This window comes from Callorhinus ursinus, unplaced genomic scaffold (genome assembly GCF_003265705.2).
Source record: "Callorhinus ursinus isolate GAN/ISIS: 27379988/994484 unplaced genomic scaffold, GSC_fseal_2.0 scaffold44, whole genome shotgun sequence".
Taxonomy (NCBI): Eukaryota; Metazoa; Chordata; class Mammalia; order Carnivora; family Otariidae; genus Callorhinus; species Callorhinus ursinus.
This window is the reverse complement of record NW_027397106.1, coordinates 5,413,121-5,440,421: the sequence shown is the minus strand read 5'-3', so window position 1 is coordinate 5,440,421 and position 27,301 is coordinate 5,413,121. Positions and strand designations below refer to the sequence as shown.

The window sequence follows — 27,301 nt, the reverse complement described above, 5'->3', positions numbered from 1 at the left end:
CGGTATATTGACCCCGAGGCTGTACAAGATAATGAGGGCTTATGGGCAGCTCCATTACTCCAGCTGTGTGACCTTAAGCTAGTTTAATTCTGCTGAGCCCTCGTTTCCTCAACTGTAAAATGGGGATAACTCACAGGGTTTGTCCTAAGGATGAAATGTGATTGATACAGTGTGAAAAACCAACTACTCGGAATAGTAAGCAATCAAAAGTGGAAGCTATTGTAACGAACCGATAAAACTGCTTTTGCACCAACTGGAAGGAGACTGTTGTTAGAGACACAAGGTTCATTTTTCAGAAGGTAGGAAAACGAGTAAAGAAGAGAATACGGGCTTCAGGCCAGCCGGTGGTAATTAAGAGCTGGAACCCGGAGCAAGGCCTTCTCGCTCCGGAATCCCCCAGCCGCAAGACGAGCCGCCGCCAGGGCTTTGCAAGGCGGAAGGGGATGGCCTCGCAGACGGGCGGGCGGCTGGCAGGCCCGGCCCCACCGGGAGGTGTGCGGCGGGGACTGGCTGTGTCGCTGGCCGCCGCTCGAGGGTCCGGAGACCCCGGGGCGGGGCGCGCTGCGGGAGGGGCTGCGCTCCCTACACCTGCCCCTATCTTCCTGCGGCTTTGCCCACCTGACGCCCCCCCCCCCCGCCCCCGGAACCCACCAGGAACCCGGCAGATGCTTCGCCTTCCTCTTTCTTCCCCACGCGTCTCCATCCTCTCCCCGCCCCACCCTCCCTTCCCTGGCCCGGGGATGTCTCCTCCCTTCCTAGATCGGGCTCCTTCCGTAGAGTTTCGTTTGAACTTTTTGAACCCACCAATCAGCACCGCGCGGCCATCCTCTCTCCACGGGCGGGTGCGACCCGGCGTCCCGCCCGCGGCCGCGGGCTCGGAGGCGGGGCCGCAGCGGCCGGGGCGGGGTCAGGGGCCCGCCCCCTGGCCACGTGGCCGGGGAAGGGGTATATAGGGTCCCTCGGGGGCGGTTTTGCTTCTTCTCCCCCGGACTCCTTGGTAGTCTGTCAGCGGGAGAACCTTGTCGTCGTCCCCTCGCCTCTTCCCGCTCCGAGGAACCCTATAAGTCGCAGTCATGGTGAGTGGGGGGGGGTCCCCGGGACGTGGCGTGGGGGTGAGAACAGCCCGAAGGGGCGGTGGAACGCGGGCGCACGTGGGCCGTGTCCCGGACGCCTCCAAGTAAACTGGCTTCTGATGGCCAGGCTGGGAAAGCCGAGTTCATCGGCAGACTTCTCTTCAGGCTCGGAAACGCGGCCAGGACGCTGCCTTTGGTGGAAGTGGAAAGCCCTCCAGATCCTAGTGAGACGGCCCGCCACAGCCGAAAGCAGACCAGGGAGCCTTCACATTGGCCCTCAAGGACTTGTGAAAACTAAAAATCCCTCCCCTCCATTTCCCTAAATGAACTCACCTTCCCGGTGCCTTACGCACTCCGGCCCCGAAGGTGCGTCCACTCCCTGGCGCCCCCTCTCCCGGGCCGGGTGACTCCCTGCTGAGTCACCTGTGGCTCGTCCCTGGGGAGAGCTTCCAATTGCATCAGTCCACCTGAAGGATGTAGGCAGGCTGCTCCTTTTAAAGGAATTACTAACCGTCACCTTGTCTTATTTGGCAGTTCTAATGTTAATGTAATGGGATGTTTATAGCTGAAGCTTTGTACTTAGGCCAGGTTTTTAAAAAAACTTGTCCATAAAAAGATATTTTCTTATAAAACCGCTGAGTAAACAAGTACTAACAATGTGTTTCTTAGAGAAGGTCTATAAATCATGTTTTTAAGCAAGTATTTGTGTATCAAATGTTTCAAAATGGTATCTTTAAAGAAAAAGGGATACCGTGAACAGACCAGCCACCCTTTTCAGAGACTACCACACTTGTGAAAGCTAAGTCTGGCTGTAACCAATTGAGCGCTTTTCAGCAAGGGAGGTGGGAAGATACTGGTAAAAGTGTGATTCAGAAAATAATGGGGCTTTTTAAAGAAGAGCAGGAGAGCACCAGCCGCAGACGGATTTAGGCGAACACTGGGTAGATTAATAGTGTTTTACAAGAGACAGTGGCTGCTTGTCCAGTGAAAGCTAGACTGAGTCCATCACCTGTGTCTCACTTCATCTCCAGAGTGGCCAGGGGAGAGTGGAGGGAAAGCAGTGGCCATGGTCTAAATGAGAAAGCAATTAAGACTATTGCACAGTGAAAGTTGTTTTGGGCTTAAAAGTCAATAGAAGAAACACTTCATTAGAATGAAAGGCTTTTCTCAAATACCTGATCTCCTCGGGCCTGGAGCTGTCATGGACCTGTCTCTCTCCAGCTTTCCTGGGCTGTAGAATTTCCGAAGTCCAGTTAAAAGGTAAACATGATGCAATGGTAAATAGTCATAGGTTCATTAGAACAACCAACTCCCCTTTCTCCCACAGCCCTAGAGCTGGGCGGGTAGACACAGGTAATAATGAGCCTGGTGATGTGGTCAGGAGACCATGGGTGTTTTATGAGGAGTGTAGGCGGGAAGGAGGGGGCCATAAGTCAAAGGTTGTGGGTGATTGGGGTTTTTATTATCTCAGGTTATGAAACTAGGCCCTTTGAGATCTTAGTGGTGTTGAGTTTTCTCTAACTAGTTTCCTGTTAGCAGCTTTTAAAAACTTGAAACCCTCTTATTTGGGGAAAATGTAAAGGGAGGTAGATATTTGGTGCCAATATTTTGAAAGTCCTCTACCAGTATGCAAAGTAGCTAATCTGACTTATAGTGAAATACAATAAACCCCCATTTTTTGTTTTCCTCTTAAATCTGGAGGCATAGATTCCATGTTCATGGCCTTATTTTACTAGGCAGGAATGAGTTTGGAAACTTATAAATGATCTTGTTCATCAAATAAAGGAAAACATTTTCCCAATATCATTAAATTCTTGATACCATAGACTTTTCCCCACAGTGCCAGAGATATATGTGTGTATATGTTTTGGTAGGAAACAACTAATTTCTTAAGCTATTAATCAAGTCTTGTTGACACTTCTGGCTTTTATTTCCATGTATCGCCAACCCTCCCTACTCAAGATGTGTTGATAGTGAAGGAAAAATGTTCTTCCTTACGATTAAGTTCTTCCACAGGGTTAAAAAGCTGCCTCTGACCACAGTTTTTAAAATACAGCTAACTGCTGCTTATCTGGCATTTTCTCCATGAGTCATATGGCTGTAGTTTGCTGGTTTAAGCTGGTTGAGGGAGAAGCTCTTGTCTTGTAAAGAATAGGATTAAAGACGGACCAGAATGAGTTCAACAGTTACACAGTCACACAGAATGAATCAGAGCTGCAAAGGGGAATTTTACATGCCTTTAAGGAATCAGCAGGCCTGTTTCCCAGGAGCTGGAGGAAATGTATTGCTGTAGAACAGCTTTTATCTTTCTAAAATGGTAGGAACCTGACCTTGAATATCTAATGTGACTACAAAGCAAGGGTCTGATCTCTGGTCTCGCCTAGTAGTTCATTAACATATCTTTGGTTTTGCAAAGCATTTTCTCCGAATTAGTCAGCAAAGGCTTGTGAAATAAACCTTGGGCAGGAGTGACTTCCAGAAAGGTGATTATCTATCCTGAAGGTTAATTAGTCATTTCGGTGTGAATCATTCCTAAATGTCCCATCTGATGTGTCCTAACATTTTCCTTTCTTCTTCCCACAGCGTGAGTGCATCTCCATCCACGTGGGCCAGGCTGGTGTCCAGATCGGCAATGCCTGCTGGGAGCTCTATTGCCTGGAACACGGCATCCAGCCCAATGGCCAGATGCCAAGTGACAAGACCATCGGGGGAGGAGATGACTCCTTCAACACCTTCTTCAGTGAGACGGGCGCCGGCAAGCATGTGCCCAGGGCCGTGTTTGTAGACCTGGAACCCACGGTCATTGGTGAGTTGGCCTCGGTGACCCCAGTGAGCTCCCGGGGCCAGACAGTGGCGGCCAGGGGGCGGGGGTGTCTGGGACAGGAGGTCCGTCTTGAGGCTCCGTGGACACCCTGGGGTTGAGCGGGCTTGTGCAGGGGGTGAGTGAGGGGTGGCTGCTCTGTTTGCCTTTTGCAGATGAAGTTCGCACCGGCACCTACCGGCAGCTCTTCCACCCTGAGCAGCTCATCACCGGCAAGGAGGACGCTGCCAACAACTACGCCCGAGGGCACTACACCATCGGCAAGGAGATCATTGACCTTGTCTTGGACCGCATTCGGAAGCTGGTAAACAAAAGCTGAGAGTTTTCTCTTACAGCTTTGAGACCAAACTGTAAGAATCCTTCTCTGCACACTGAAATGAGCTGTTGCGTGCTCACTAAGTAACCGGATTTTAAACTGGATGGTCCTGGGTTATGCAACAGCTATTGGGTCAGGGTTAAGTGCTCCATTGCCCATTTTTGTGTCTTGTAAGGCAGACTTGGGCAATTGCTCAAGGCAGTTATGGCAACTTACCTAAAGTCAAGGTGAGAAGCAGGGAGCCTTTTAACATTTTTATTGATATTTAAGACCATTAAACATCCTTGTTCATATTAATTAGCTTCCCTGCTTCAAGCTCAGATGCCCCTTTTTAGGTCATCTTAGTCACATTGAGTGAGTAGGTCGCAGATTGTGACATGTACTGATTGATCAAACTCCTAAAAAAAAAAGGATTACATTACGTTTGGTGCCTTAATACAGAAAGTTTAGAGCACAAGAAACCAGTATAACACTAACGAGAAATGGCGGACACTGGAAACCTCAACAACATTGAAAGTGGAATCAAGGGAGCTCCCTTATTACAGAAGCTAGTGTCAGTCATTAAAAATTGGAAAGTATTGAAATCTAATCAAAGAAAGCAGGCTTTCTTTTCCACTAGAGCTCAGGGCCATGTGGAGTGGCACTGTGGCAGAAAAATCTTAGGTGACAGTATTCACATCGGTAAAGTTGACAAGTGTTTTGTTTGGGTCACTTTAATTAAGAGTCTGGCAATCAGATGACTCCTTGCTCCTCAGGCATGTGGGCAGCTTGTAAGTAATTAACCAAAAATCAAGAATAAAAGCTTGGGTAGAGTAGCTTGTCAGGAAAATCCCATTCTAAGCCTAGCCACAACTGGTCTAGTCTGAAAAGAATGGCCTTGCGTCATTCACAGCTTCAGACTTTTCCAGATGTTGATCATAGTCTTCCTAGCAAAATTGGGGTTCTGGTTCCTGTGTTTACAAATCAAGCTTCAGCTACAAGCACTGACTTGGAAATCAGGACCTGCCTTTAGGAACAAACAAACCTAGTAAAACCCATCGAGGGTTCTGGAATAAAGTTGATTAACTACCAGAACACCTGTATTTGTCTTTGGTGTTATTACTGTGTCCGTAGGAGGCTTAGTGGATTTAATTGGTACTATGAGTCTGCCCTGTACATTGATTCCATTCAGAGTATGGACCTGCAGGAGAAGTAAACTGAGGGATTGGTAGAGAATTCCACAAATCTCAGCACTTTTGAGAAGTGAGGATTGTCAGCAGAAAACTTTGAAACGTCAAAATCATCCTTTCATAGAATGGCAGTTTGTTAACCAGACTAGCGCAGTTAAGTGGTAGAAAGCCCCAGTGACAATAGGTCTCGTGGAACTGTAGTAGCATGTCACCTTTTGCAGAATCCATAGGCTTTCTGATAACTAGTATTTACTGTGTCAAGCACTATTATAAGTACTCAATTCTCAACAACCCGAGGTAGGTTACTATTCTCCATTCTCCACATAAATGTGAAAACTGAGATTGGGAAATCAATTTGGTCAAAGCCACACAGCAAGGAACTGGTAGAGCCGGATCTGGACCCAGCCTGACTGCTAACACCAGGGCATTGGAACTTGGCTGTTCTGTCATATTCCAGCTCGGAAAGCAGCTGCCAGATCTTTATAAGACATTTATTGTCCGGGGCTGGTGGTCCCAAGCCTGCCCTTGGTAGCTCTCCAACTGTGAGAAGTTGCCCTTGCCTGCAGTCACAGCAAGGGCGCCGGAGGTTGCCCTTCCAGTTACTCAGACTTGGGCCTTGCATCCATTCCAGACCTCATGATTCCTGTTTGCGGAAATGAAAATAGTTCATTTTTAAATAGCTGTTTAGCAGATTCCCCCCCCCCCCCCCCCCAGGAATTGTGAAAAGTTTCTCTGAATCTTAGTACTTAGAAGCTTGTTACAGTTGCTCTCTTAGCAAATATTGTTCAGAAGATTAAAAAAATAAATCTCGATCAGGGGCGCCTGGCTGGCTCAGTCAGAAGAGCGTGCGACTCTTGATTTCAGGGTCGTGAGTTTGAGCCCCACATTGAGTGTAGAAATTACTTAAATACAGACTTAAAAAGAATTTTAAAAATCTCGATCAGTGTAATTATGGATTCAAAGACGTCATGGCAGCTTTCACCCAGGCTAAAATTAAAACTTTTCTTTTGCAGGCTGACCAGTGCACCGGTCTTCAGGGCTTCTTGGTTTTCCACAGCTTTGGAGGGGGAACTGGTTCCGGGTTCACCTCCCTGCTGATGGAACGTCTCTCTGTCGATTACGGCAAGAAGTCCAAGCTGGAGTTCTCCATTTACCCAGCCCCCCAGGTTTCCACAGCTGTAGTTGAGCCCTACAACTCCATCCTCACTACCCACACCACCCTGGAGCACTCTGATTGTGCCTTCATGGTAGACAATGAGGCCATCTATGACATCTGTCGTAGAAACCTCGATATTGAACGCCCAACCTACACTAACCTTAACCGCCTTATTAGCCAGATTGTGTCCTCCATCACTGCCTCCCTCCGATTTGATGGAGCCCTGAATGTCGATCTGACAGAATTCCAGACCAACCTGGTGCCCTATCCCCGCATCCACTTCCCTCTGGCCACCTACGCCCCCGTCATCTCTGCTGAGAAAGCCTACCACGAACAGCTTTCTGTAGCAGAGATCACCAACGCATGCTTTGAGCCGGCCAATCAGATGGTGAAATGTGACCCTCGGCACGGTAAATACATGGCCTGCTGCCTGTTGTACCGTGGCGACGTGGTTCCCAAAGATGTCAATGCTGCCATTGCCACCATCAAGACCAAGCGCAGCATCCAGTTTGTGGACTGGTGCCCCACTGGCTTCAAAGTGGGCATTAATTACCAGCCTCCCACTGTGGTGCCCGGTGGAGACCTGGCCAAGGTGCAGCGGGCCGTGTGCATGCTGAGCAACACCACAGCCATCGCTGAGGCCTGGGCTCGCCTGGACCACAAGTTCGACCTGATGTATGCCAAGCGTGCCTTTGTTCACTGGTATGTGGGGGAGGGCATGGAGGAAGGAGAGTTTTCTGAGGCCCGTGAGGACATGGCTGCCCTGGAGAAGGATTATGAGGAGGTTGGAGCGGACAGTGCGGAGGGAGAGGGTGAGGGTGAAGAGTACTAAGCTGTCCGCTGCGATTTTACACTCCGTTGTCTTGGGACTGTCCTATTTCTGTTCTGGAAGCTGTCTGCTGTGGCCCTAACTTGTCAATAAAAGTGATGTTTCTGTTTTAAATGTCATGCTGGCTTCTGTATCACAATAAATACTAGCCCCACTTATTTAAGGCCAGTTGGGGAGGGAGGAGGCTGGCAGAGGATCTGCCCAATCATTTGATCGACACGGCAGGTGGCTTCAGTGTGCCATGCACTGTGCGAAGTGGTTTGTTCACTGCAGACCTGGATTGATGAGCGGTGACAGAATCCTATTGTAAGCAAGGCGACAGGCTCAGATGGGGCCAGTGTCTCTCAAACTTAAGTGTAGATGTGAATCACATGTAGATATTAAGATGTAGACCCACATCTGAAGGGGAGCTTTGGACACTGCATTTTTAACAAGTTTCCAGCTCCTCTTGGTGTGCTGGGACTACATGTGAAGTAGCAAGGGGCTAGGTGACCTAGCTGGTAGATGGTGGGGCCATTCAAGATGGTGGGCCAAGACTCAGGCTACCGAAACTACTGCCATCAGGACTTAATAATGTCTTACAGTCACGTGGGAAGGGCTTGGAATTGTGCTGATTTATTCCACACTTAGCCAAAACCTACAATGACAAATACGATTGCACTTGAAGTTACTGCTTGGAGAAAGAGGAGCTGGCTGAGACAGAATTGCAGTAGTTACAAGTTGTTAACAGTATTGGTACTCGACCCAATTTATGTCCTGGGGAATAGCTGCAGTAGGAAAAGAAGGAAAATGGAATGATGGGTGTGTGTGTAGGAAAGCTTGGAGAGGGAAGATCCCCAATTCGGACCTTCTTCCAAGTACATGTTAGAAGCAGGGTGGTTCCTGATGAAATGAGGGTGAGGGAAGGCATGAATGTCGTGAGTGGCTGGACGGCGTGGTGATGGGTACTCGGGGACCAGTAGTGTGGCCGATAAGGTGGAACCGAGCAGTGGAAAGGGCTGGGCCTCAGGCAGAAGGGAGGAGCTAGTTTGGGTGCTTGGGTGCTGGCCCGAGTGGGTATGTCACACAAGTGGCAGGAGATGGGGACTGCTACAGAGCTGCAGGTGTGTTCGCCTTGGCTCCATGACTGACTGTATTCCACTGGGGCTCCGTTCCCTTCTTCCTTTTCCCACTGGTGTTTTCACCCCTGACTCTGAGGAAAGCATCTAAAAAACATGCACATTCCTTCTGGGAGCACAGTACTGCCTCCTGCCCAAGGTGCTTCAACTTAGTGCCCTGGGAGCCTCCAAACAGCTTTCTTCTGAGAGCGGCCATGGTCTTAAACGCCCTTCAAGGCAGCAAGGTCCAGCCCAGCCCCATCCTTGAGCACAGAGACAGCTATTGCTGGTTATCGGATGGGCCAGATTCCTCTGGCAGCCAGACCATGTGGGGTCAGGGATGAAAATGAACCTCCAAAAGGCCAGGCAGTCCAGCCACCAGAGGGGCACCTGGAGGTTTTCCCAATTTAGGAGATCTGCCAATTGCCACAGTTTGAGCTCTGGAAGACACTGGGCACTCACATGTGAGAAGGAGTGGATACATCATCCAGCTTCAGCCAAGTGTGACACCCCGTGGTACCTGAGAGGTCCATTCGTTAAGCCAGCATTTCCCAAGCACAGGGCCCTGAGAATGGGGTTTAGGGGTTGCCAAGTATAATCCCTCAGTCTTCAAAACAGCCTGGTGAAACCTGAAGATAGCCTGGAGCCCCTGGGCCAGTCAGCCCTAACCAGGAACGACCCCTCCAATGACCTCAGTAAGCCTTTACAGATAAATTATTTTCTACATGTGCCAAGACGTGAAAAAGGTTGGAAACCTTTAAGCAGCCACAATGGTGTGGGGGTGAAAGAGAAGAATTTAGTTGAGAAAAAATATTCCAGTGGAACAGAGCCTGGGGAATTGGAAGAGCAAAGTGCCAGTGGTTGAGGAGGGATCTGTCCTTGCAATGATTTTTTTTTTCTCCCCTCCTGTGTTGGTGAGAGAGTGAATAGAGTTAGCCTGCAGCAAGAACAAATATACCCCAAGGTCTAGGTCACTGCTCTGTGGCTGACAACCATCTGATCTGCCCTTGAGCACAAATGGAAAGTCTGGACTCAGAACGGCTGCCACGGCTGATGCTGCTGAGGTTTGATGGGGATAAATGGAGAAAGGCTCGGAGTGCAGGCTTCGAGATTGGCTGGGGCCCCAGATTCTGGCTGTGTGGACAGAGGGCTTAGGCTGCCCTCAACTGACCTGACCAGAGGAGCAATCTGCTTCTGCCCCGTGGAGGCTGCTGGCCACTGAGGGCCTTGTGGGCCCAAGCATGGCTGCTTTGAGCTGGGGTGAGGGGAGAATGACCAGGAGGGACACGTGCAGGCTGCCCACTTATTGTTCTGTGTTCTGTGGCCAGTGGGGTCGAGCTTGGAGAGAGTCCGTCCTCAGGCCTCTGACTTCTGGAAAGTGTGTGGCAACTCTGAGTGGGTTGTGGGAGGAAGGGGAGGCTCCGTCAGAGTAGGAGTGTTTCGTGATCTTCACAACACCCTTGGAGGTGATGTTATACCTATTTCCACAGCTGAGGAAGTTGAAACCCAGAGAGCTTCAATCTCTAGCCTAAGGCTACAGAACAAGAGGTCAAACCAAAATTTGACCCCAGAACTCCGATTCCAAAGCCCTTGCTCACTCCACTCTGCCGAGTAGTCTCCCAGGGAGGACGAGGGCCACATCTTGGGATGTGTTGGGCCTGAAGCCCACCCGCGGCCAGCCCCTGCCCGGAGCCCTTGCCTGGGGCATTCGTCGGATCACTTTCTAGGAGCCCCATTTCCGAGCCCAGTGGCGGCAGGATGACCCAGAGTGGCAAGGCCAGCCGGTTCCCACTGTCCAGGCTGTAGCTTCTCCAAGTGAAGGGGCTTTTTTGTCCAGGCCTCTCTCTGAACTCAGCGAATCCATTCTCAGCTCGTGGTCAGAGAGTTGCTACCACCCGCCCGGACTCCTGACAAGACACCAGCCACCGTGTGGACGGGACAGCTCACGCCCAGAGCACCGGGGCCAGGATGGTCAGCTCTTGTCGGCCAAGGCCACAAGGTGAAGCCGGCAGAGACAGCCCAGGCAGAGCGCTCCTGGAGCCCAATGCCAGGGCAGCACAAGGTGAAGGGAATAGAGCCCCCGCGTGTTGGGGTGGAGAAGGTTCCCAGCTTCTCCCCCATGGAGGAAGTCCTCTCTGCTGACTCTCATTAGCCTGTCACTGTCCCATTTGTTCAAGAGCCTGGTGTCGGAGTTTGTCAGTCCTGAGTGGGTTCTGGGAAAACGGTTTTTCCCTCCTCCACCGTTCCCTCTGAGTCTGCAGCAGGAAAGAAACAGCAGCAGCGACCGTTGCTAGAGGCTTGTCTTCTTGAGTCATAAGACAGAATGCTTTTAAACACCTGTCTCACCACCAGAAGATTTCTTTTTCATTCGTTTTCAAATGAGAACAAAATGTAAAGCTATCCTAATTACACAAGAGTTTTGTCTAGATTCACGCATTAGTCTAATTCACTGAGGGTCAGGAGGTGGGTGTAAATTCAGGGTCACTGCTGTCACCCTTCACCTCCCTCCCCACACTCTGTTCTTACCAAATACCTCATTTGGCTCACAGGACATATCTAGCCTGACAGTAAACTAACACTAAAATGCCCTTGGCAAAGGTAATCACATCCCATTATACTATTATAACAATCATTTCCATTTTTCAGTTTAACTCATTCAGTATTTTCCAAGAACCTAATTGGTGCAAGTCACTGTGCTGGATACCGTAGGGTTTATATTTAGCTTTTTTGTCTCCCACCTCCCTCCCCGTGCTGTAGAGATAGGTCACAGAGGCACAAGCCTAATTCAAGGCAGTATGGGCCCCACGTCTGAAGAGATTGTCACATGTGGCCGCCACTGTTACGCATCTACCCCAAAGCCACCCCAGCTGATGGCTCTTCCTGCCAACACAGCCTGGTTCTGTTCAGGTGTTGGGCACCCGAGGGCATCAGGGCAAGCTGGGCCTCTCCACCACCGGGGTGAATCTTCGCCCCAGCCGATGAAGGTAATTCCAGTTCTCTAGCCAGGGATTGGCTAAGGGAGCAGCACGTGATGCAGTTCCGGAAATGAGAGGTGAGGTAACGTCTGCTGGTTGGGGTTGGGGGGAGGATGTTGTTAGAGAAATTTCCTTGCTCTTGAAAAGGAATGCAGGGAAAGGATTTTCTGTCTCTTGCAATACTTGGATATTATTGCATGAGTACATGATGCTTGATGGTGCTGCAGTCATTTTATGACCATGAGGGGACAAACATGAGGACAAAAGCTAACACTCTGGGTGTGACAGAGCAGAAAGAGGAAAAGAACCTAGGTTCTTGGTGGGATGTTGAGCCCCTGAATTAACCAGCCTTGAAACTTCTCTGCCTCTTGCTTTCTCATTATGTGAGATTAAAAATCCCCTTATTGCTTTTTTCTTTTTTAAAAAATTTAAGTTCCATTACTTAACACATAATGTATTACTAGTTTCAGAGGTACAGGCCTGTGACTCATCAGTCTCATATAATACCCAGTGCTCATTACAACACATGCCCTCCTTAATGTCCATCACCCAGTTACCCCATCCCTGCACCCCCCCTCCCCTCCAGCAACCCTGTTTGTTTCCTATGATTAAGAGTCTCTTACGGTGCTGGGCGACGGACCTTCCAGCTTGGAACTATGGCCCAGTTTGTCCGTAACCTCGTGGAGAAGGCCCTGGCGCTGGTGAACGCTGCCGTGACTTACTCAAAGCCTCGACTGGCCACATTTTGGCACTATGCCAAGGTTGAGCTGGTTCCTCCAACCCCTGCTGAGATCCCTACAGCTATTCAGAGCCTGAAAAAAATAGTCAAGAGTGCTCAAACTGGTAGCTTCAAACAGCTCACGGTTAAGGAAGCTCTGCTGAATGGTTTGGTGGCCACCGAGGTGTGGATGTGGTTTTATGCTGGCGAGATCATAGGCAAGCGTGGCCTCATTGGCCATAATGTTTGAAGACCAATCTTTAACATCTGTTTATATGTGGCTTATTATTTGAGTGTTCTTGGACCATGTGTGATCAGACTGGTATTTGAATAAAAGAAGATAATGTATCAAAAAAAAAGAGTCTCTTATGGTTTATCTCCCTCTCTGATGTTGTTTTGTTTTGTTTTGTTTTTAAGATTTTATTTATTTGACAGAGAGAGACACAGAGGGAGAGGGAACACAGTGGGAGAGGGAGAGCAGGCTCCCTGCTGAGCAGGGAGCCCCATGCGGGGCTCAATCCCAGGACCCTGGGATCATGACCTGAGCTGAAGGCAGTCGCCTAACCAACTGAGCCACCCAGGTGCCCCTGATTTCATCTTGTTTTATTTTTTCCTCACTTCCCCTATGATCTTCTGTCTTGTTTCTTAAATTCCACATATGAGTGAGATAATAGGATAATTGTCTTTCTCTGATTGACTTATTCCACTTAGCATAATGCCCTCTAGTTCCATCCATGTTGTTTCAAATGGCAAGATTTCTTTTTCTTTTTTTTAAAGATTTTATTTATTTATTTGATAGAGAGACAGCGAGAGAGGGAACACAAGCAGGAGGAGTGGGAGAGGGAGAAGCAGGGCTCCCGCCGAGCAGGGAGCCCGATGTGGGGCTCAATCCCAGGACCCTGAGATCATGACCTGAGCTGAAGGCAGACGCTTAACGACTGAGCCACCCAGGTGCCCCTCAAATGGCAAGATTTCTTTTTTTTTTTTGATGGCTGAGTAGTATTCCATTATATATACATACCACATCTTCTTTATCCATTCATCTGTTGATGGACATCTGGGCTCTTGCCATAGTTTGGCTATTGTGGACATTGCTGCTATAAACACTGGGGTGCAGGTGCCCCTTCGGATCACTACGTTTGTATCTTTGGGGCAAATACCCGGTAGTGCAATTGCTGGGTCATAGGGTAGCTCTATTTTCCACTTTTTGAGGAACCTCCATCCTGTTTTCCAGAGTGGCTGCACCAACTTGCATTCCCACCAACAGTGTAGGAGGGTTCCCCTTTCTCTGCATCCTCGCCAACATCTGTCCTTTCCTGACTTGTTAATTTTAGCCATTCTGACTGGTGTGGGGTGGTATCTCATTGCGGTTTTGATTGGTATTTCCCTGATGCCAAGCGATGTTGAGCAGTTTTTCGTGTGTCGGCCATTTGGATGTCTTCTTTGGAGAAATGTCTGTTCATGTCTTCTGCCCATTTCTTGATTGGATTCTTTGTTCTTTGGGTGTTGAGTTTGATAAGTTCTTTATAGATTCTGGATACTAGCCCTTTATCTGATATGTCATTTGCAAATATCTTCTCCCATTCTGTTGGTTGTCTTTTGGTTTTGTCGACTGTTTCTTTTGCTGTGCAGAAGCTTTTTATCTTGATGAAGTCCCAGTAGTTCATTTTTGCCTTTGTTTCCCTTGCCTTTGGGGACGTGTCTAGCAAGAAATTGCTGCAGCCGAGGTCACAGAGGTTGCTGCCTGTGTTCTCCTCTAAGATTTTGATGGATTCCTGTCTCACATTAGGTTTTAAATCCCCTTATTGTTAGGACATTCTGAGTTGGGTTTTCTATTGCTTCCTGCCAAAAGCATACTACCTAATAGAAGAGGGGCACCGGGCTGGCTCAGTTGGAGCTGATGCACAGGCTCCCAAAGCGCAGGCCCGGCTGGGCCCGGCTGTCAGAGGACTGTCTGCGTGGCCTGCAGGCAGGGCAGTTTGTAGGGTATCGGACTCCTTGAACTTGACTGCTCAGCTGTCACCAGGCCTCTCCCCACAGGAGGTAGGGTGAGATGGATGGCAGGGTGTCCTGATTGCAGAAAGGAGCCTCCTGGCAGCTGGCCTGACAGGCAGGAACCGCTGTCCTGCCTCCTCCGATGGGCGTGCGTGTGTGCTCCAGCCTGCGCCTGCTTAGAGAAGGGGCAACCAGGGCTCCTCTAGCTGAGGCCATTGGCCAGCCCCCCCCCCCCCCCGCGTCTTCGCAGCCCGTGGAACTATAAGTACCGCCTCCCACCACAGCATCTTCTTTAGAGAGTGGGGGAGGAGTGCCAGGTGCCCCAGAGTTTCCTGCTCTCACCTTCCGCAGGACCAGACTAAAGGGCTCATAGAAATTGTCTGGAGGAAGGGAGTCTGCCAGGTGGGCCAGCACCAAGTCCACACCTCCTCTCGGGCACTCTGAATCAACAGAGAGTTGGGGTTTAGGGAGGACATCACTGCCCTCCTTGGACTCCCTGACTGTGGTCTACTCTGAAAGTGGATCCTTCAGCTGCAGATGAGATCACACCTATGTTCCAGCTCTGGTACCAGCCCAAGACAGGCTGCCCCTGCTTTTCCCATCTCTTCCCCTCTCTGTATGGGGACTGCTGCTCCTCATCCAGAGGATCTTGGCACATCACCCTGTGAAGGAAGAGCTTCAAGCTCCTGGGGAGCAGTGTGCTCTGAGACCCACCATGATTTTTTAAAAATGTTTCTTTTATTCCTTGAGTCCTCCACAACAACCTATCTGCTTGGAAAAAATGTCAGAGATCATTTAAGCCAACCCCTTTCTTTAACCATGTGGACAGCACGGCCCAGTGACTGGCCCAGGCCTGGGACCCGGTTTCTTGATTTGTGGTTAGGTGCTCTTTCCTTGCAACATGAGCCATCTTGCATGTAAACCCCTCTGCCTAGCTTTCCTGCCCTCCATAAACCAGTCCCACCTGCTCAGGATGCCCACAGCCTTCCCACAAAACTCTTCAGCCCTAGCCTCACTAAGGCGCTGTTGTTCTTCATGTTCCCTAGAGTTTAGCCATCCAAATCCCCGCCATCCTTCAGGGCCTTAGAATCAACTCAGCACAGAATGTTCTCACTGATCGTGCTGTCGGACCAGAGCATCAGGCTTATTCAGGACTACAGGGCTCATTATCTGCTGGCCCAGGAAGAACTCCTGCCTTGACCTTCATCCTTTCACATGGGGTGGCCCTACCTCCTCCCCACGCAGGGACCTACTGACCAATGAATGACCTACCAATTGTAAACTGACCGAAAGGCATTGAGCCCATGGGGGAGCTCCTAGGAAATGAGGTCAGGGGACCCCATGCACCCATGTTTGATTGGCGAGACCAACTCCATGTGGAGACCATAGGCTTAGAGGAGGGAAGTTTCTGCTCCAGGGTCTCTCCGACTGTGGAGACAACATCCTCTGCCTGGGAGTAGGGAGAAGCTCTCATCAGGCACAGTCCCTTCCAAGAGACCTGCAGAATCAAGTGGAGGCCAAGGTGAGGGCCTAGTTTCTATTCTGATAAGCGGTGTGACTAACTCGGCACCTGCTCCATGGTCTCACTCACCCCGTAGCCAGAGCCTCTGCCTTGCACCACAACAGCATCAAAGACAATGGAACTGACCTACTAGAAAGAAGGCCTGGGAAGTCAGGACACTTTACTGTTAAAGGTGCTCCTGTGGGCACTTGCCAAGAACAAGAACATTCCCTTACACGATCATATTCCCACCTTCACACCTAAAAACAGAATAATCATTCCACAGCCTATAATACACAAATTACTACAGTAGCGCTTTTCCCCCCTTCAAATCTGGGACCCAATCTAGGTTTATACATTGCATTTAGTTGTGGTATATCTTGGTCTCTTTTTTCGTCTAGAACAATCTCCCACTGTAGTGGGTTGAGGAGTGGCCCATTAAAAAGATATGTCAGCATCCGGGAACCTGTGAATGTGACTTTATTTGGAAGAAGGGTCTTTGCAAAATGTAGTTAAGGATCTTGATATCATCCTAAATTAACTGGGTCCCCAAATCCAATGACAAGTGTCTTTATAAGAAGGAAAAGAGAAGACACAGACACAGAGGAGAAGGTCATGTGAAGACAGAGGCAGAGATTAGAGATGCGGCCACAAGCCGAGGAGCGCCAGGAGCTACCAGAAGCTGGAAGAGGCAACCAAGGATTCTCCCCTAGAGCCTTTGGAGGTACAGGCCTGGCAACATCTTGATTTTGGACTTCCGGCCTCCAAAACTGTGAGAATGAATTTCTGTTGTTTTAAGCCACCAAGTTTGTGGTCATTTCTTATGACATCCCTAGGAAATTAATATGCCCACCTTTTAAAAAGATGACACTGACTTTTTTGGGGTACCTAGGTGGCTCAGTCTGTTAAGCGTCTGCCTTCGGCTCAGGTCACGATCTCAGGGTCCTGGGATCACGCCCCACATCGGGCTCCTTGCTCAGCGGGGAGCCTGCTTCCCCCTCTTCCTCTGCCCGCCCCCCGCTTGTGCACTCTCTCTCTCTCAAATACATAAAATCTTTAAAGAAAAATGACACTGACTTTTTAAAGAGTCTAGGAATTGTTGTACTATAGAATGTCCCAATTCTGAAATTGTCTTCAGATTGACCTTTTAAAGTCATAAATCAGATCAAGTCATTCCCCTGCTTAAAACCCTCCAATGGCTTTTCATTGCATTAAAATAAAATAAGCTATAAATTCTTTACTCTGATTTACAAAGCCCGGCATGCCCTGACTCCTTCCCACACCTCTAACGTCACCCTTCCCTCTCTCCTCACCCACCTTGCTCTAGCCTTACCGACCTTTCTCTAACTCCTCAAACATGCCAGGCTCATCCCAGCCTTACCCCTATGCTCTGGCTCTTCCCTCTGCCCAGCTGACAACCAAAAACAATTTTTGATCCTTGATCCCAGATTGGGGGAAATAGTTAGGATGTACATTATTAGGACAGTTGGGGGGAATTCTAATAGGACTATTTATTAGATAATATTGTTCTATCAATGTTAAATTTCTTGAGTGGGTTAATAGTACCATAGGAAAATATCTTTGTTCTTAGGAGATGCATGCTGAAGTATTTGGGGGTGAAATATCATGATGCCTGAATCTTAATTTCAAAGGGATTGTGGCAAAATATTGACAACTGGTAAGTCCAGGAGAAAGGTAGAGTGGTGTTTATAGCAGGCTTCTTTCAACTTTCTCTGGGTTTGAAACTCTTCAAAATAAAATGGGGAAAAAAGATGGACAGTTTAAAGAAAAGACTTAATCCCGGAACTCACTCAAATGTTTGTGTGCATTAAAAATCACCTAGGAAGTTTGTTAAAATGCGGATTCTAGAGATTCAGGAGACCTGGGGGAGGCTTGGAATCTACTTTTTAACAGTCCCTCAGGTGACTCTGTCAAGTCCTCAGGCCACGCAGGGAGAAGGAACATTCACTTAGCATTCCATGTCCGTAAGCTGCTCTCCTGTTCTCCAGCTGAGGGGTAGCTGATTGGAAAGGTCAGGAAGGCAGGTGGAGATGTGATTTTAGGATGGGGCAGGACTGGAGATGGTGAACACAGGAGAAGATGAGGGTGCTGGGGGTGGTGTTTGAAGGAAGAGAATAGATTTTGCCCTGCCTCCCTGGCTTTTTGCTTGGCGGTGGGAGCTGCTGGGGTGGTATAGAGGAGGCTCCTAGGAATCAGGGCTCTGAACTCCTAATACCAGTGTTGCTATTCTATTTTACACACCCTTATGAATTTTTCTCAGCTATAGAAAGAAGGTCCAATAATGGTGAATTCCCCAAATTTCAATGTTCCGTGAACCTTGAGTCTTAGATGTGTTCAGACTGCAAACATGTCATTCTAGCTTCTGACCAGAAGGTGGCAGCAACACATCTCTCTTTATTTTCCAGACCAGCTATCATGGGAAAGATTTTTTTCAGGGGCCTCAGAATTCCCTTCAGTTTAACCAACATTTATTTGACCTAGATCCTATGCTATACTCCACAGCCACAAAGGTGACTAAGACCCGACCCCTGCCCTCAAAGATCATATTGTCAGGGATGGGGGAGTCAGATATATAAACAGATTAGTGCTAGTTTTCTAGCTGTGTGACCTTGGGCAAGTTGCTTAACCTCTCTGGGCCTTAGTTTTTTCAACTGTGGAATGAGAATCATAATAGTACCTGTGCTGTAGAGTGATTAGGAGGATTAAAAATAATAACATGTATAAAATGTATGCCACATAGGAAGTGTTAGCTATTACTATATGATACAGTGCAAAAAATGATGGGATGGAAAAGATGCCCAGAGTGCCCCCTAACTGGGAGGAGTGGAGCCCCCAGAGGGAGATAATGGGGAAGGGATTCCACCCTGGTGCAGCCAGTCAGTCAGCGGGGACCCTGTGGCTGGGCCAGCCTGGGAGAGAACCCACTTTGAGAAGTGTGGAGCCGGAATCCTCCCGGCTGAGGCTCATCTTGGCTCCTACAGGGCCAGAGCCCAGAACATCAGCAGCTCCTGACCCATCAGGATGTGCCTTCCTGCAGAGGGAGCCACTCTTAGCTTGCTGTGCAACCTCAGACAGGCAACTTTGTCCCTCCGAGCCTTGAGTTCTACCTAAGTGACGGGAAAAGGAACCCACAGAACCACGGGATGGTGCCAAGTTCCACATCTGGGCACCACGGAGAATCGGCTGGATAGTCAGCCAGTACAGGGGAAGCAGGACTTGGAGCTAGGGGCGTAAAGGGTGCACTAGGAAGGCAAAGAGATCTTGAGGATGACACTGGACTATCCCCAGGATGTGGACTGGAGGTCGAGCCAGTCCTAGATCTCTGAAGGGCAGGGGGACCCCAGCTGACACTTCATTACAAGTAATCAGGGCTATGGCATGGGTGCTCTGTGTCTGTTTCCTCCCCATCACCCGGTAGGGGAAGAAGGCCATCAACAGTGCTGAGCACCTGCTATGAGCCTCATGACATGCCAATTACTTCATGCACAAGTAGTACACGAAGTACTTAGATCTCACTTACATGTCACAACACCCAGGGATGGAGGTGTCATTATCTCTATTTTACAGATGAAGAAATGGAAGCTCAGAGAGGACAAGTAAGTTGCCAAGGGTCACACAGCTCAGAAGTGCCCAGGCTGGTGGCCTGATCTCTTCTCCCATGACCTTCTCCTTCATTTGACTTTAGCCTCCGTTGCCCACTCCCTTAAAAACACCCTGGAAATCTTACCACTCATCAATACCCCAGCTCCAGAATCACAAATTCATGCATCTCACTCTCTGAAAACAACTTCCTACCCTCTCGGTACCTCTTTCAATCCCCCTGTACTAGGACTGTTCTTTGGCCTTGCCTGGGAGACCAGCTATGGACCTCTTTACTCTCCCAGTCTCCCACCCTCACCTGCCAACACACCCTTTCTTCATCCAGCTTTGAGTCCCTGGCCTGTTGTTCGGTAGCACTTCCCAGTAAACTTCATTGCTCACCTTCCTGACAAACCCCTGAATGCATCTAATTGTCATTTTTCTCCAAGCCTTTACCGGAGCAGCTGGCTAATCCTTGTACAGCACATATCGCGTGCCATGCACTAAGTGCCTCACATATTATAACTCAGCTAATCCTCCAATACTATGAGGAAGGTACAATTCTTATTGCCCCATTTATGGATAAAGGAAATGGAGTGAACAGAGAGAAATCACTCACCCAAACCCAAAAGCATACAGCTAATTAAATTGAGGAGCCATGATCACACCCAGGTGGTCTGTCCAGAGTCCATGTCTTCATCAGTACACTGGGGAAAGATCAGCCAGGCAGTCCTTGGCTCCTTCCGCCCTGGGTCCAGAACCACTCTCAGCCACTAGCGGGGACACTCCAAGAGAAGTCCAGATCCTCACTGCATTCGGCAGCTGGCAATATCACTTGGGAGATCAAGAATGATAATAGTAAAACTAACTTACATTTCAGCCATTATCATATGTGTCCTAAGTATTTAATCCTCCCAGCAACAGTATGAGGTAGAGGTTACGATTATCTACATTTTACTGGGGAACATGGAAGGGCATTGTAACAAGCCTAAATTCCTACAACACACAATGTTAGAGTCAGATGGGAAGCTTGGCAGCTGGATGCCCAAGCCCTGGCTCTTAACTGTGACCCTTTCCTACCTTTCTTCCTGGCTCTTTCTGAGTAAGCGGGGGAGTCTTCTCTCCCGTGCTGGCTGGCCTGGTTCCCCCACCCAGGCCCCGACCTCACTCCCTCCCTCCACAGCTCCCTGAGCCCCGCTGAGGAGGCCCTGGTCCCCTCTCCTCTGAGGCACCGGGGTGGTGAGCTGGGAGCTTAAGCAGCGAAAGGCTGGGAGCTCCACCTGCAACTGCCTGGGCTCAGCCCAAGGGGCCTCTACGCGACGCTCAAAGGCCCAGATCTACCAGCAGTGACCTATAAAGACAGAGCCTGGGAAGGACCAGCTCAGGCTCCCAGTTTGCTCCCCATGGACAGCAGACAGGGACAGGGCAGGGCCTGGGCTGGGGTCCATGGGGCTCCAGGCCAAGGGCAGCTGGGGCTCAGAGCCTAGGGCTGTGGCACAAAGCACCAACACTTCCCCAGCATCTGCGTGCCCCCCCCCCCGACAGCCGCCAAGCCCCTACCCCCAGCCCAGGCTGGGCCGCACCCCTCCCCACTCCTAGAAGTCAGGGGGACAGGCCCGGGTTTATCCATCCCGTTCCCTCTCTCCCATCCTCCCTCTCCCCATTCCCCTGGCAACCAAACCAGACCCATCAAGGAGAAGGACCTGGCAGCTGTGCAGGGAGAGACTAATGGCCCGGAAGGAAGGAGGGGCCTGGAGAGGAGACGTGAAGGAAGGCGGTAGGGATGTGAGCAGGCGGGCGTTGGCCCATCTCAGAGGACACACAAAGGAGGGGAGGTTCCTCTGCCCTGCAATGCTGAAGAGCTGGCTGGCCAAGGAGCCGCCCTCCTCACCCCCTCACCCAGAGATCCAGCCTGGAGTCCCAAACCTTCTTCCCCAGATGCCCAGCTCTAGTCCTCAGGGCCTGTCTGAGGTGGACCTGTCCGAGCAGGAAAGCCCTGGAGTCCCCGGCGGCGGCAGCCCCATGGCTCTTGGCAAACCCAGCGGGCCTCAGCACCCTGGCTCCTGCAGACCACCTGAGCTGCCTCTGTCCGCTCCGGGGCGGCCTGTGCCTGAGTTCTGGAAGCCACAGACATGCAAAGGCCAGACGTCAGCCTTCCTGAAAACTGGGGCGGGGGAGGGCCGGAAGGGATGTGTGGTTGTGTGTTTGTGTGATGTGTGTGCCTATAGGTGATGTAGTGCTCTTATGCATATGCATCTGTTTGTGTGCACAGGCTTGTGGATCTGCTTTGGGGCCTTCTCTCTCCTCTTTCAGTCCCTGGACCACTAGCGATGGACGCTTTCTCCTTCTCCATCTCTTCCCCATCCAGCCCCGCCCATCCCTGGGTACCTGAACTCCTCAATACTGGTAACCGGTTCCTGCCAGTCCATTCATCTCTCAGCCTTGGCAGCAGCTGCTGCCCTCAGCCCCCTCCCCTTCCTACCTCAGGAATCACTTTGCTTCCCGTAAGGCCCATGACTGAGCAGCCGTTGGTTGGGGGAAGGGAGAATCCAGTAAAGCTGGACAGCCTACAACTGGCTCGTTCAGCTCGGCCTCTGGCCGGGCACAGACCCTCCGGAGTGGGACCCAGAGCTGGGCCCAGCCACCCTCCGCGCCCCCCCCCCCCCGGGCCGACCCTGTGGCGGCCTGGTGTAGGTCCAGGTTTGGGAGCTGTGTCTTTAAGGCTGAGCCATCAGCAGGCAACCCCCTGGCCAAGTGTCCAGAGGAGGGGGAGGGGAAATGGCCAGTCCATTAGCTGCAGAGCTGGCGCCAGGCAGCAGACCTCCACGGGGCTCTGGGGATTACGGAGGGATCAGCCCTTCCCCACCCCCTGAGCTCGCTCGCCCTCCTGTCCCCCATTCCTCCCTGGGTGTGGTAACAGAGAGGTAGCTGACAGCAGGTAAAATCAGGATCTAGCCTTCAGGGGACAAGTGGGGGCACAGGCCCTGGGGCTGAAGCCAGGCCAACTCTCCATCTGCCCTGGGCCACCTCCTCACCACTCAGGCGCCAGAAGCCTGCCCTTCAACCTCCAGGCCTCCCATCCCCCCCTATCTCTTACTGCTGTATAACTGACCTAACATTATATTAATTTCAGGGGGACAGTGTAATGACTCTACGTTTGCACATCTCCGATTTTTACCAGCTCTTTCAAGCGGGAACCCCAGCTCCTGTCAGGCCCTCCCACCCTAGGCTCCCGCTTTGGATGCCTGCTGGAAGGTGCTGACCCCCATCCCAGGCCTGCCGGTGGTCGCCAGGCCCGCTTCCCTCCCCGCCAGCAACAGGGGGAATCAAGTAGGCAGGGTGCCAAGAGCCTTGGAGGGAGGGTGCGGCTCTCCTGCTGCTCCGCAGGGGTGGGGCGTCCCCCTCCCCACATAGCCCCGCCGTCAGGCCAGTGGGAGGAGCTGCCCGTGCCCCCCCTGAGCCTGCAGGGCTATAAAGCCGCCTCGCAGCGGTCTGCAGCTCCCTCCCAGCTCCCGGACCAGCTCTGCCAGGGGTGACTGCCCATCTTCGGCCGCCATGAGCCACCCGTCGGGCCTCCGAGCCAGCGTCACTTCCACCTCCTACCGCCGCACCTTCGGGCCACCGCCCTCACTGTCCCCCGGGGCCTACTCCTATGCGTCCAGCTCCCGCTTCTCGAGCAGCCGCCTGCTGGGCTCGGCGTCCCCCGGCTCCTCCGTGCGCCTGGGCAGCTTCCGCGGCCCCCGGGCGGGCGCGGGCGCCCTCCTGCGCCTGCCCTCGGAGCGCCTCGACTTTTCCATGGCCGAGGCCCTGAACCAGGAGTTCCTGGCCACGCGCAGCAACGAGAAGCAGGAGCTGCAGGAGCTCAACGACCGCTTCGCCAACTTCATTGAGAAGGTGCGCTTCCTGGAGCAGCAGAACGCGGCCTTGCGCGGGGAGCTGAGCCAGGCCCGGGGCCAGGAGCCGGCGCGCGCCGACCAGCTGTGCCAGCAGGAGCTGCGCGAGCTGCGCAGGGAGCTAGAGCTGCTGGGCCGCGAGCGCGACCGGGTGCAGGTGGAGCGCGACGGGCTGGCGGAGGACCTGGCGGCGCTCAAGCAGAGGTCAGGGGGCAGGGCCGGGGCTGGGCGGCGGCCGTCGAGGCGGCTGCTCCTCGCTCGGCTCCCTGCCCGCCCAGCCGCCGGAGGGAGTGGCTCCCCTCGTCTACCCAGGCGCGTGCAGGGAGCAAGCTCGCCCGCGGGCTCTCACCGTCCCCCCCCCCACACACCCGCCCTCCTCCTACCACCGTGCTGCCTCTCTGGGGAGGGGAGGGAGGAGCCACTATGTCTGCCCTGTGTATAAAGGGGGTGCCATCTCAGCTCCCAGCCCGTTAGAGAGAAAGTCGGGCAGCTTGAAGACCCCTCCTTCCTCAGAGTCCTGGACAGTAGCAGCCTCTAATCTAGACCCTGGGGTGCGCGGGCGGATGGTTGGGCGGTGACCCTGCAACTCAGCCTCTGCCCATTCTCCTCGCCAGGTTGGAGGAGGAGACCCGCAAGCGGGAGGATGCGGAGCACAACCTCGTGCTCTTCCGCAAGGTGAGCCCGGGCCCCACGTCAGCGCAGTCTCCCCACGTCTACCCCCGCCTTTGCATCTAGGGTGACAAGCGTGGGCGCCAGGAGGCGACCAGAAGCCTCCAGAGACAGGCAGGGAGGGCCTGGCCCTTCCTCGGCCTGAGCAGTCCCTCCCTGCTCTTGAACCCCCTCTGCCACCCCTTAAGGACGTGGACGACGCCACCCTGTCCCGCCTGGAACTAGAGCGCAAGATTGAGTCTCTGATGGATGAGATTGAGTTCCTCAAGAAGCTACACGAGGAGGTAGGTGGACCGAGTGTCAATAGAGGCTTCGAAGGTTGCAGGTTGGTCTCATTGGAGCTGAAAGGCAGGCGCTGGAGAAGATTGGCGAATGCAGCGGAGGACTCGCCCGAGGGAAGAGAAGTGAGATTCGCTGGGTAGACGCAGCCCCTCAACCCGCCCTCTACAGGTGGTTTGACTCCCACCCCTGCGCCACCTGGTGGCGAGCAGCGGAACTGCACTCCATCACTTGGCCGCGGGCTTGGAGCACACCGGGGCGCCGGACGTGCGCGCAGTCCTCGGTGCGCTGCACTCCCTGGCGCCCCCTTCTGTTCATTCGAGCGTTTCTTCTCTTTTCTGTGCGTGAACTGCGCGGCCCGCATGGGATCCGCGCGGCAACCTCGACAACTTGTTGTCCTGGGCGGCAGGAGCTGCGAGACCTGCAGGTGAGCGTGGAGAGCCAACAGGTGCAGCAGGTCGAGGTGGAGGCCACCGTGAAGCCTGAGCTGACGGCGGCGCTGAGGGACATCCGCGCGCAGTACGAGAGCATCGCGGCGAAGAACCTGCAGGAGGCAGAGGAGTGGTACAAGTCCAAAGTGCGAGAGCCCGGGAGGGCGAGGGAGGGTCTGGGCGAGTGGGGCGCTGCGGGGAGCGCGCGTGCCGTCAGCTCACGGCTGTGTTGCCTCGCACGCCGCAGTACGCGGACCTGTCCGACGCCGCCAACCGGAACCACGAGGCCCTGCGTCAGGCCAAGCAGGAGATGAACGAGTCCCGACGCCAGATACAGAGCCTGACTTGTGAGGTGGACGGGCTGCGCGGCACGGTGAGTACCCGGCTTCGCGCCCAGGCCCGGGGGCGGGGGGCGGAGGATGAAGGCTGTTCCCCCAGTTGACCCCCTGCTGCCCCCCCAGAACGAGGCGCTGCTCAGACAGCTGAGGGAGCTAGAGGAGCAGTTTGCCCTGGAGGCGGGCGGGTACCAGGCGGGTGCCGCGAGGCTCGAGGAGGAGCTGCGACAGCTGAAGGAGGAGATGGCCCGGCACCTGCGCGAGTACCAGGAGCTCCTCAACGTCAAGATGGCCCTGGACATCGAGATCGCCACCTACCGAAAGCTGCTGGAGGGCGAGGAGAGCAGGTAGGGGGCGGGGCTGCTGGAGGGTGAGAGTGTAAGGGGTGGTAGGGATTGGGTGTTCAGGGAAGGGGCGGGGCCTGGGTCCAGTCGCTGACCCCTTGCTTCGCTCCCAGGATCTCCGTGCCGGTCCATTCTTTTGCATCCTTAAGCATAAAGACGACTGGTGAGTCTCCCACGCCTGGCTTCCAATCTGCCTGTCCCCTGGTCCACTTCTGCCCCGACCAGACTCTTGCTATGTATGCTTCTGCTCAGGGATCGATTCTGCCCAGGAACGACTGAGTCCTAGTCTGTGCCCCCAAGCCCTGCCACTCCCCTCCCCTCAGAGATGAGAGGGAGGGCTTAAGAGGAGGGACACCGCAAGCCTCCTCTCTTCCACCCCGTCATCCTACTTTTTCCAGTGCCTGAGGTGGAGCCTCCTCAGGACAGCCACGGCAGGAAGATGGTTCTGATCAAGACCATTGAGACCCGGGATGGGGAGGTGAGATGGACCACTTGAGCCCAGGACCCCATCATTGCCCACACTATTTCTGAGCCCCAACCTGGCTGCCGCCGATGTTAGAGTATTGCGGGTTAGCGGTCTTTGGGGCTGGAGGGAGACAGGGCGATAGAGAAGGTGGACAGATAGGAGCCTCAGCTGGTTTTGCTAGAGAAGGAGACAGCCTACCCCACAGGAGAGCAAAGGAGGGTGGTGCTGAATGGTTTGTGCCCGTCACATGCCTTGCCCCAGCAGGTGGTGACTGAGTCCCAGAAGGAGCAGCGCAGTGAGCTGGACAAGTCTTCTACTCACAGCTACTGAACCCACTGGTCCAGAGCTCCCTACCCTGCCCTAGGCCTGCTCCAAGTCCCAGACCCCAGCACCTCTACTGAATTACTCCTCTCAGCTCTGCATGTGTCTAGGGGATGGCACAAGTCACCCCTTCCCTGACCTGTGGCCAAGCCCTACCCAGCCAGCAGTACCTGGCCCTTCTCTCCCTGCCCTGACACATATATATATGACCTGTATGTTCCACTTTATTGAGTCCTAGTAAGAGGCTGGCGATCCCCAGATCTGTTCTCCTCCTGCCATTATCCCATGACCAGTGGAGTGGGCCAGGGTCCGAGTTTCACTTGTGAATCAAATAAAACTGCTGTCAAGAGAAACATCTCCAGTGCATTTGTGTCTGTGGAAGTGGGGATGCCTGTGGGGAGCGGGCTCAGCAGTACTTCCCCCTTGCCTCTAGTCATTTCTTTTTTTTTTTTTTTTAAGATTTTATTTATTTGACAGGGAGAGAGACACAGCGAGAGAGGGAACACAAGCAGGAGCAGTGGGAGAGGGAGAAGCAGGCTTCCCGCCGAGCAGGGAGCCCGACGCGGGGCTCGATCCCAGGACCCTGGGACCATGACCTGAGCCGAAGGCAGACGCTTAACGACTGAGCCCCCCAGGCGCCCCGTCTCTAGTCATTTCTTTTCTGCATCCTGTATCTTGGCCTGTCTATCCTTCTAGTTCTGCATCCACTCCTTCTCAACTTCTATTATGGCGGCCCTGAATGTCCAGGTGCCTTCTGGATGTGCCATAGGCCCCTCAAACTCAACGTGTCCAAAGGAGAGTTCCTCATTTCCCTCTGCACCTGCGATCATGTTCTTCCTTCGAGGTTCCCCACTCTAGAAGAAGGCACCACTAAGAACTTCTGCTGCCAAATTAGAACACCTCATCTTCTTCTCCTTTCTTTTCTTACCCCTCCAATTCTGTCAATTCTACTTCTTAATTCTTTCAAGTCTGTCTTGTTCTCCCCATCTCCACTGCCACCACCCTAGTCCAGGCCACCATCATCGTTTGCCGGGGTTCATTATCTCCCTCAGTGGTGTCTTGCCCTTGGCCTTGCCCTGCCACCCACCTAAACCTACTTGACACACTTGGCTAGCAAATCAGATTCTGCCACCCTCACTCTCCGCCCTGCTTGAAAATGTCCACTTCTACAATGCCCTCCAACTCTATTCCATCCTGCCCTTGCCTTCAAGTCAAGATCCATTTCTGAGTTTGTTTAAAATGATCTTTGTCAGTCAATTATTGTGCTACGTGCAGGGAGTAAGCCAGGGTCCCCGCTCTCGAGGAGTTCCCAG

The 27,301-nt window shown here is 52.4% G+C and overlaps 2 protein-coding genes and 1 pseudogene across 4 annotated transcripts; all 3 read left to right on the top strand.

Moving 5' to 3' along the window:
* Nucleotides 1-918: 918 nt before the first annotated feature.
* LOC112832645 (tubulin alpha-1C chain) lies at nucleotides 919-7,478 on the top strand. The gene is made up of 4 exons (XM_025883390.2): nucleotides 919-1,076; nucleotides 3,657-3,879; nucleotides 4,050-4,198; nucleotides 6,393-7,478. The coding sequence occupies exons 1-4, from the start codon at nucleotides 1,074-1,076 to the stop codon at nucleotides 7,365-7,367; spliced, it is 1,350 nt and encodes a 449-aa protein (XP_025739175.1). The 5' UTR covers nucleotides 919-1,073; the 3' UTR covers nucleotides 7,368-7,478.
* A 4,571-nt stretch (nucleotides 7,479-12,049) lies between these two features.
* LOC112832379 (ATP synthase F(0) complex subunit g, mitochondrial pseudogene) lies at nucleotides 12,050-12,507 on the top strand (annotated as a pseudogene).
* Nucleotides 12,508-22,769: 10,262 nt separating this feature from the next.
* On the top strand, nucleotides 22,770-26,330 carry PRPH (peripherin). 3 transcript variants are annotated; one of them, XM_025883038.2, is made up of 9 exons: nucleotides 22,770-23,347; nucleotides 23,758-23,818; nucleotides 24,001-24,096; nucleotides 24,501-24,668; nucleotides 24,770-24,895; nucleotides 24,984-25,204; nucleotides 25,315-25,364; nucleotides 25,600-25,679; nucleotides 25,932-26,330. In XM_025883038.2, the coding sequence occupies exons 1-9, from the start codon at nucleotides 22,806-22,808 to the stop codon at nucleotides 25,995-25,997; spliced, it is 1,410 nt and encodes a 469-aa protein (XP_025738823.1). In that variant the 5' UTR covers nucleotides 22,770-22,805; the 3' UTR covers nucleotides 25,998-26,330. The 3 variants fall into 3 exon arrangements, with proteins under 3 accessions (XP_025738823.1, XP_025738824.1, XP_073737954.1); XM_025883039.2 differs by having other exon boundaries at nucleotides 25,929-26,330; XM_073881853.1 differs by lacking the exon at nucleotides 25,600-25,679 and having other exon boundaries at nucleotides 25,929-26,330.
* Nucleotides 26,331-27,301: the final 971 nt, after the last annotated feature.

Coding starts and splice junctions, on each gene's coding strand:
- LOC112832645 (XM_025883390.2), top strand. Junction 3,880..4,049: donor CCTGGAACCCACGGTCATTG/GTGAGTTGGCCT, acceptor TGCCTTTTGCAG/ATGAAGTTCGCACCGGCACC. Junction 4,199..6,392: donor TGGACCGCATTCGGAAGCTG/GTAAACAAAAGC, acceptor TTTCTTTTGCAG/GCTGACCAGTGCACCGGTCT.
- PRPH (XM_025883039.2), top strand. CDS start 22,806: ATGAGCCACCCGTCGGGCCTCCGAGCCAGCGTCACTTCCACCTCCTAC. Junction 25,365..25,599: donor CTTAAGCATAAAGACGACTG/GTGAGTCTCCCA, acceptor TACTTTTTCCAG/TGCCTGAGGTGGAGCCTCCT. Junction 25,680..25,928: donor TTGAGACCCGGGATGGGGAG/GTGAGATGGACC, acceptor GCCTTGCCCCAG/CAGGTGGTGACTGAGTCCCA.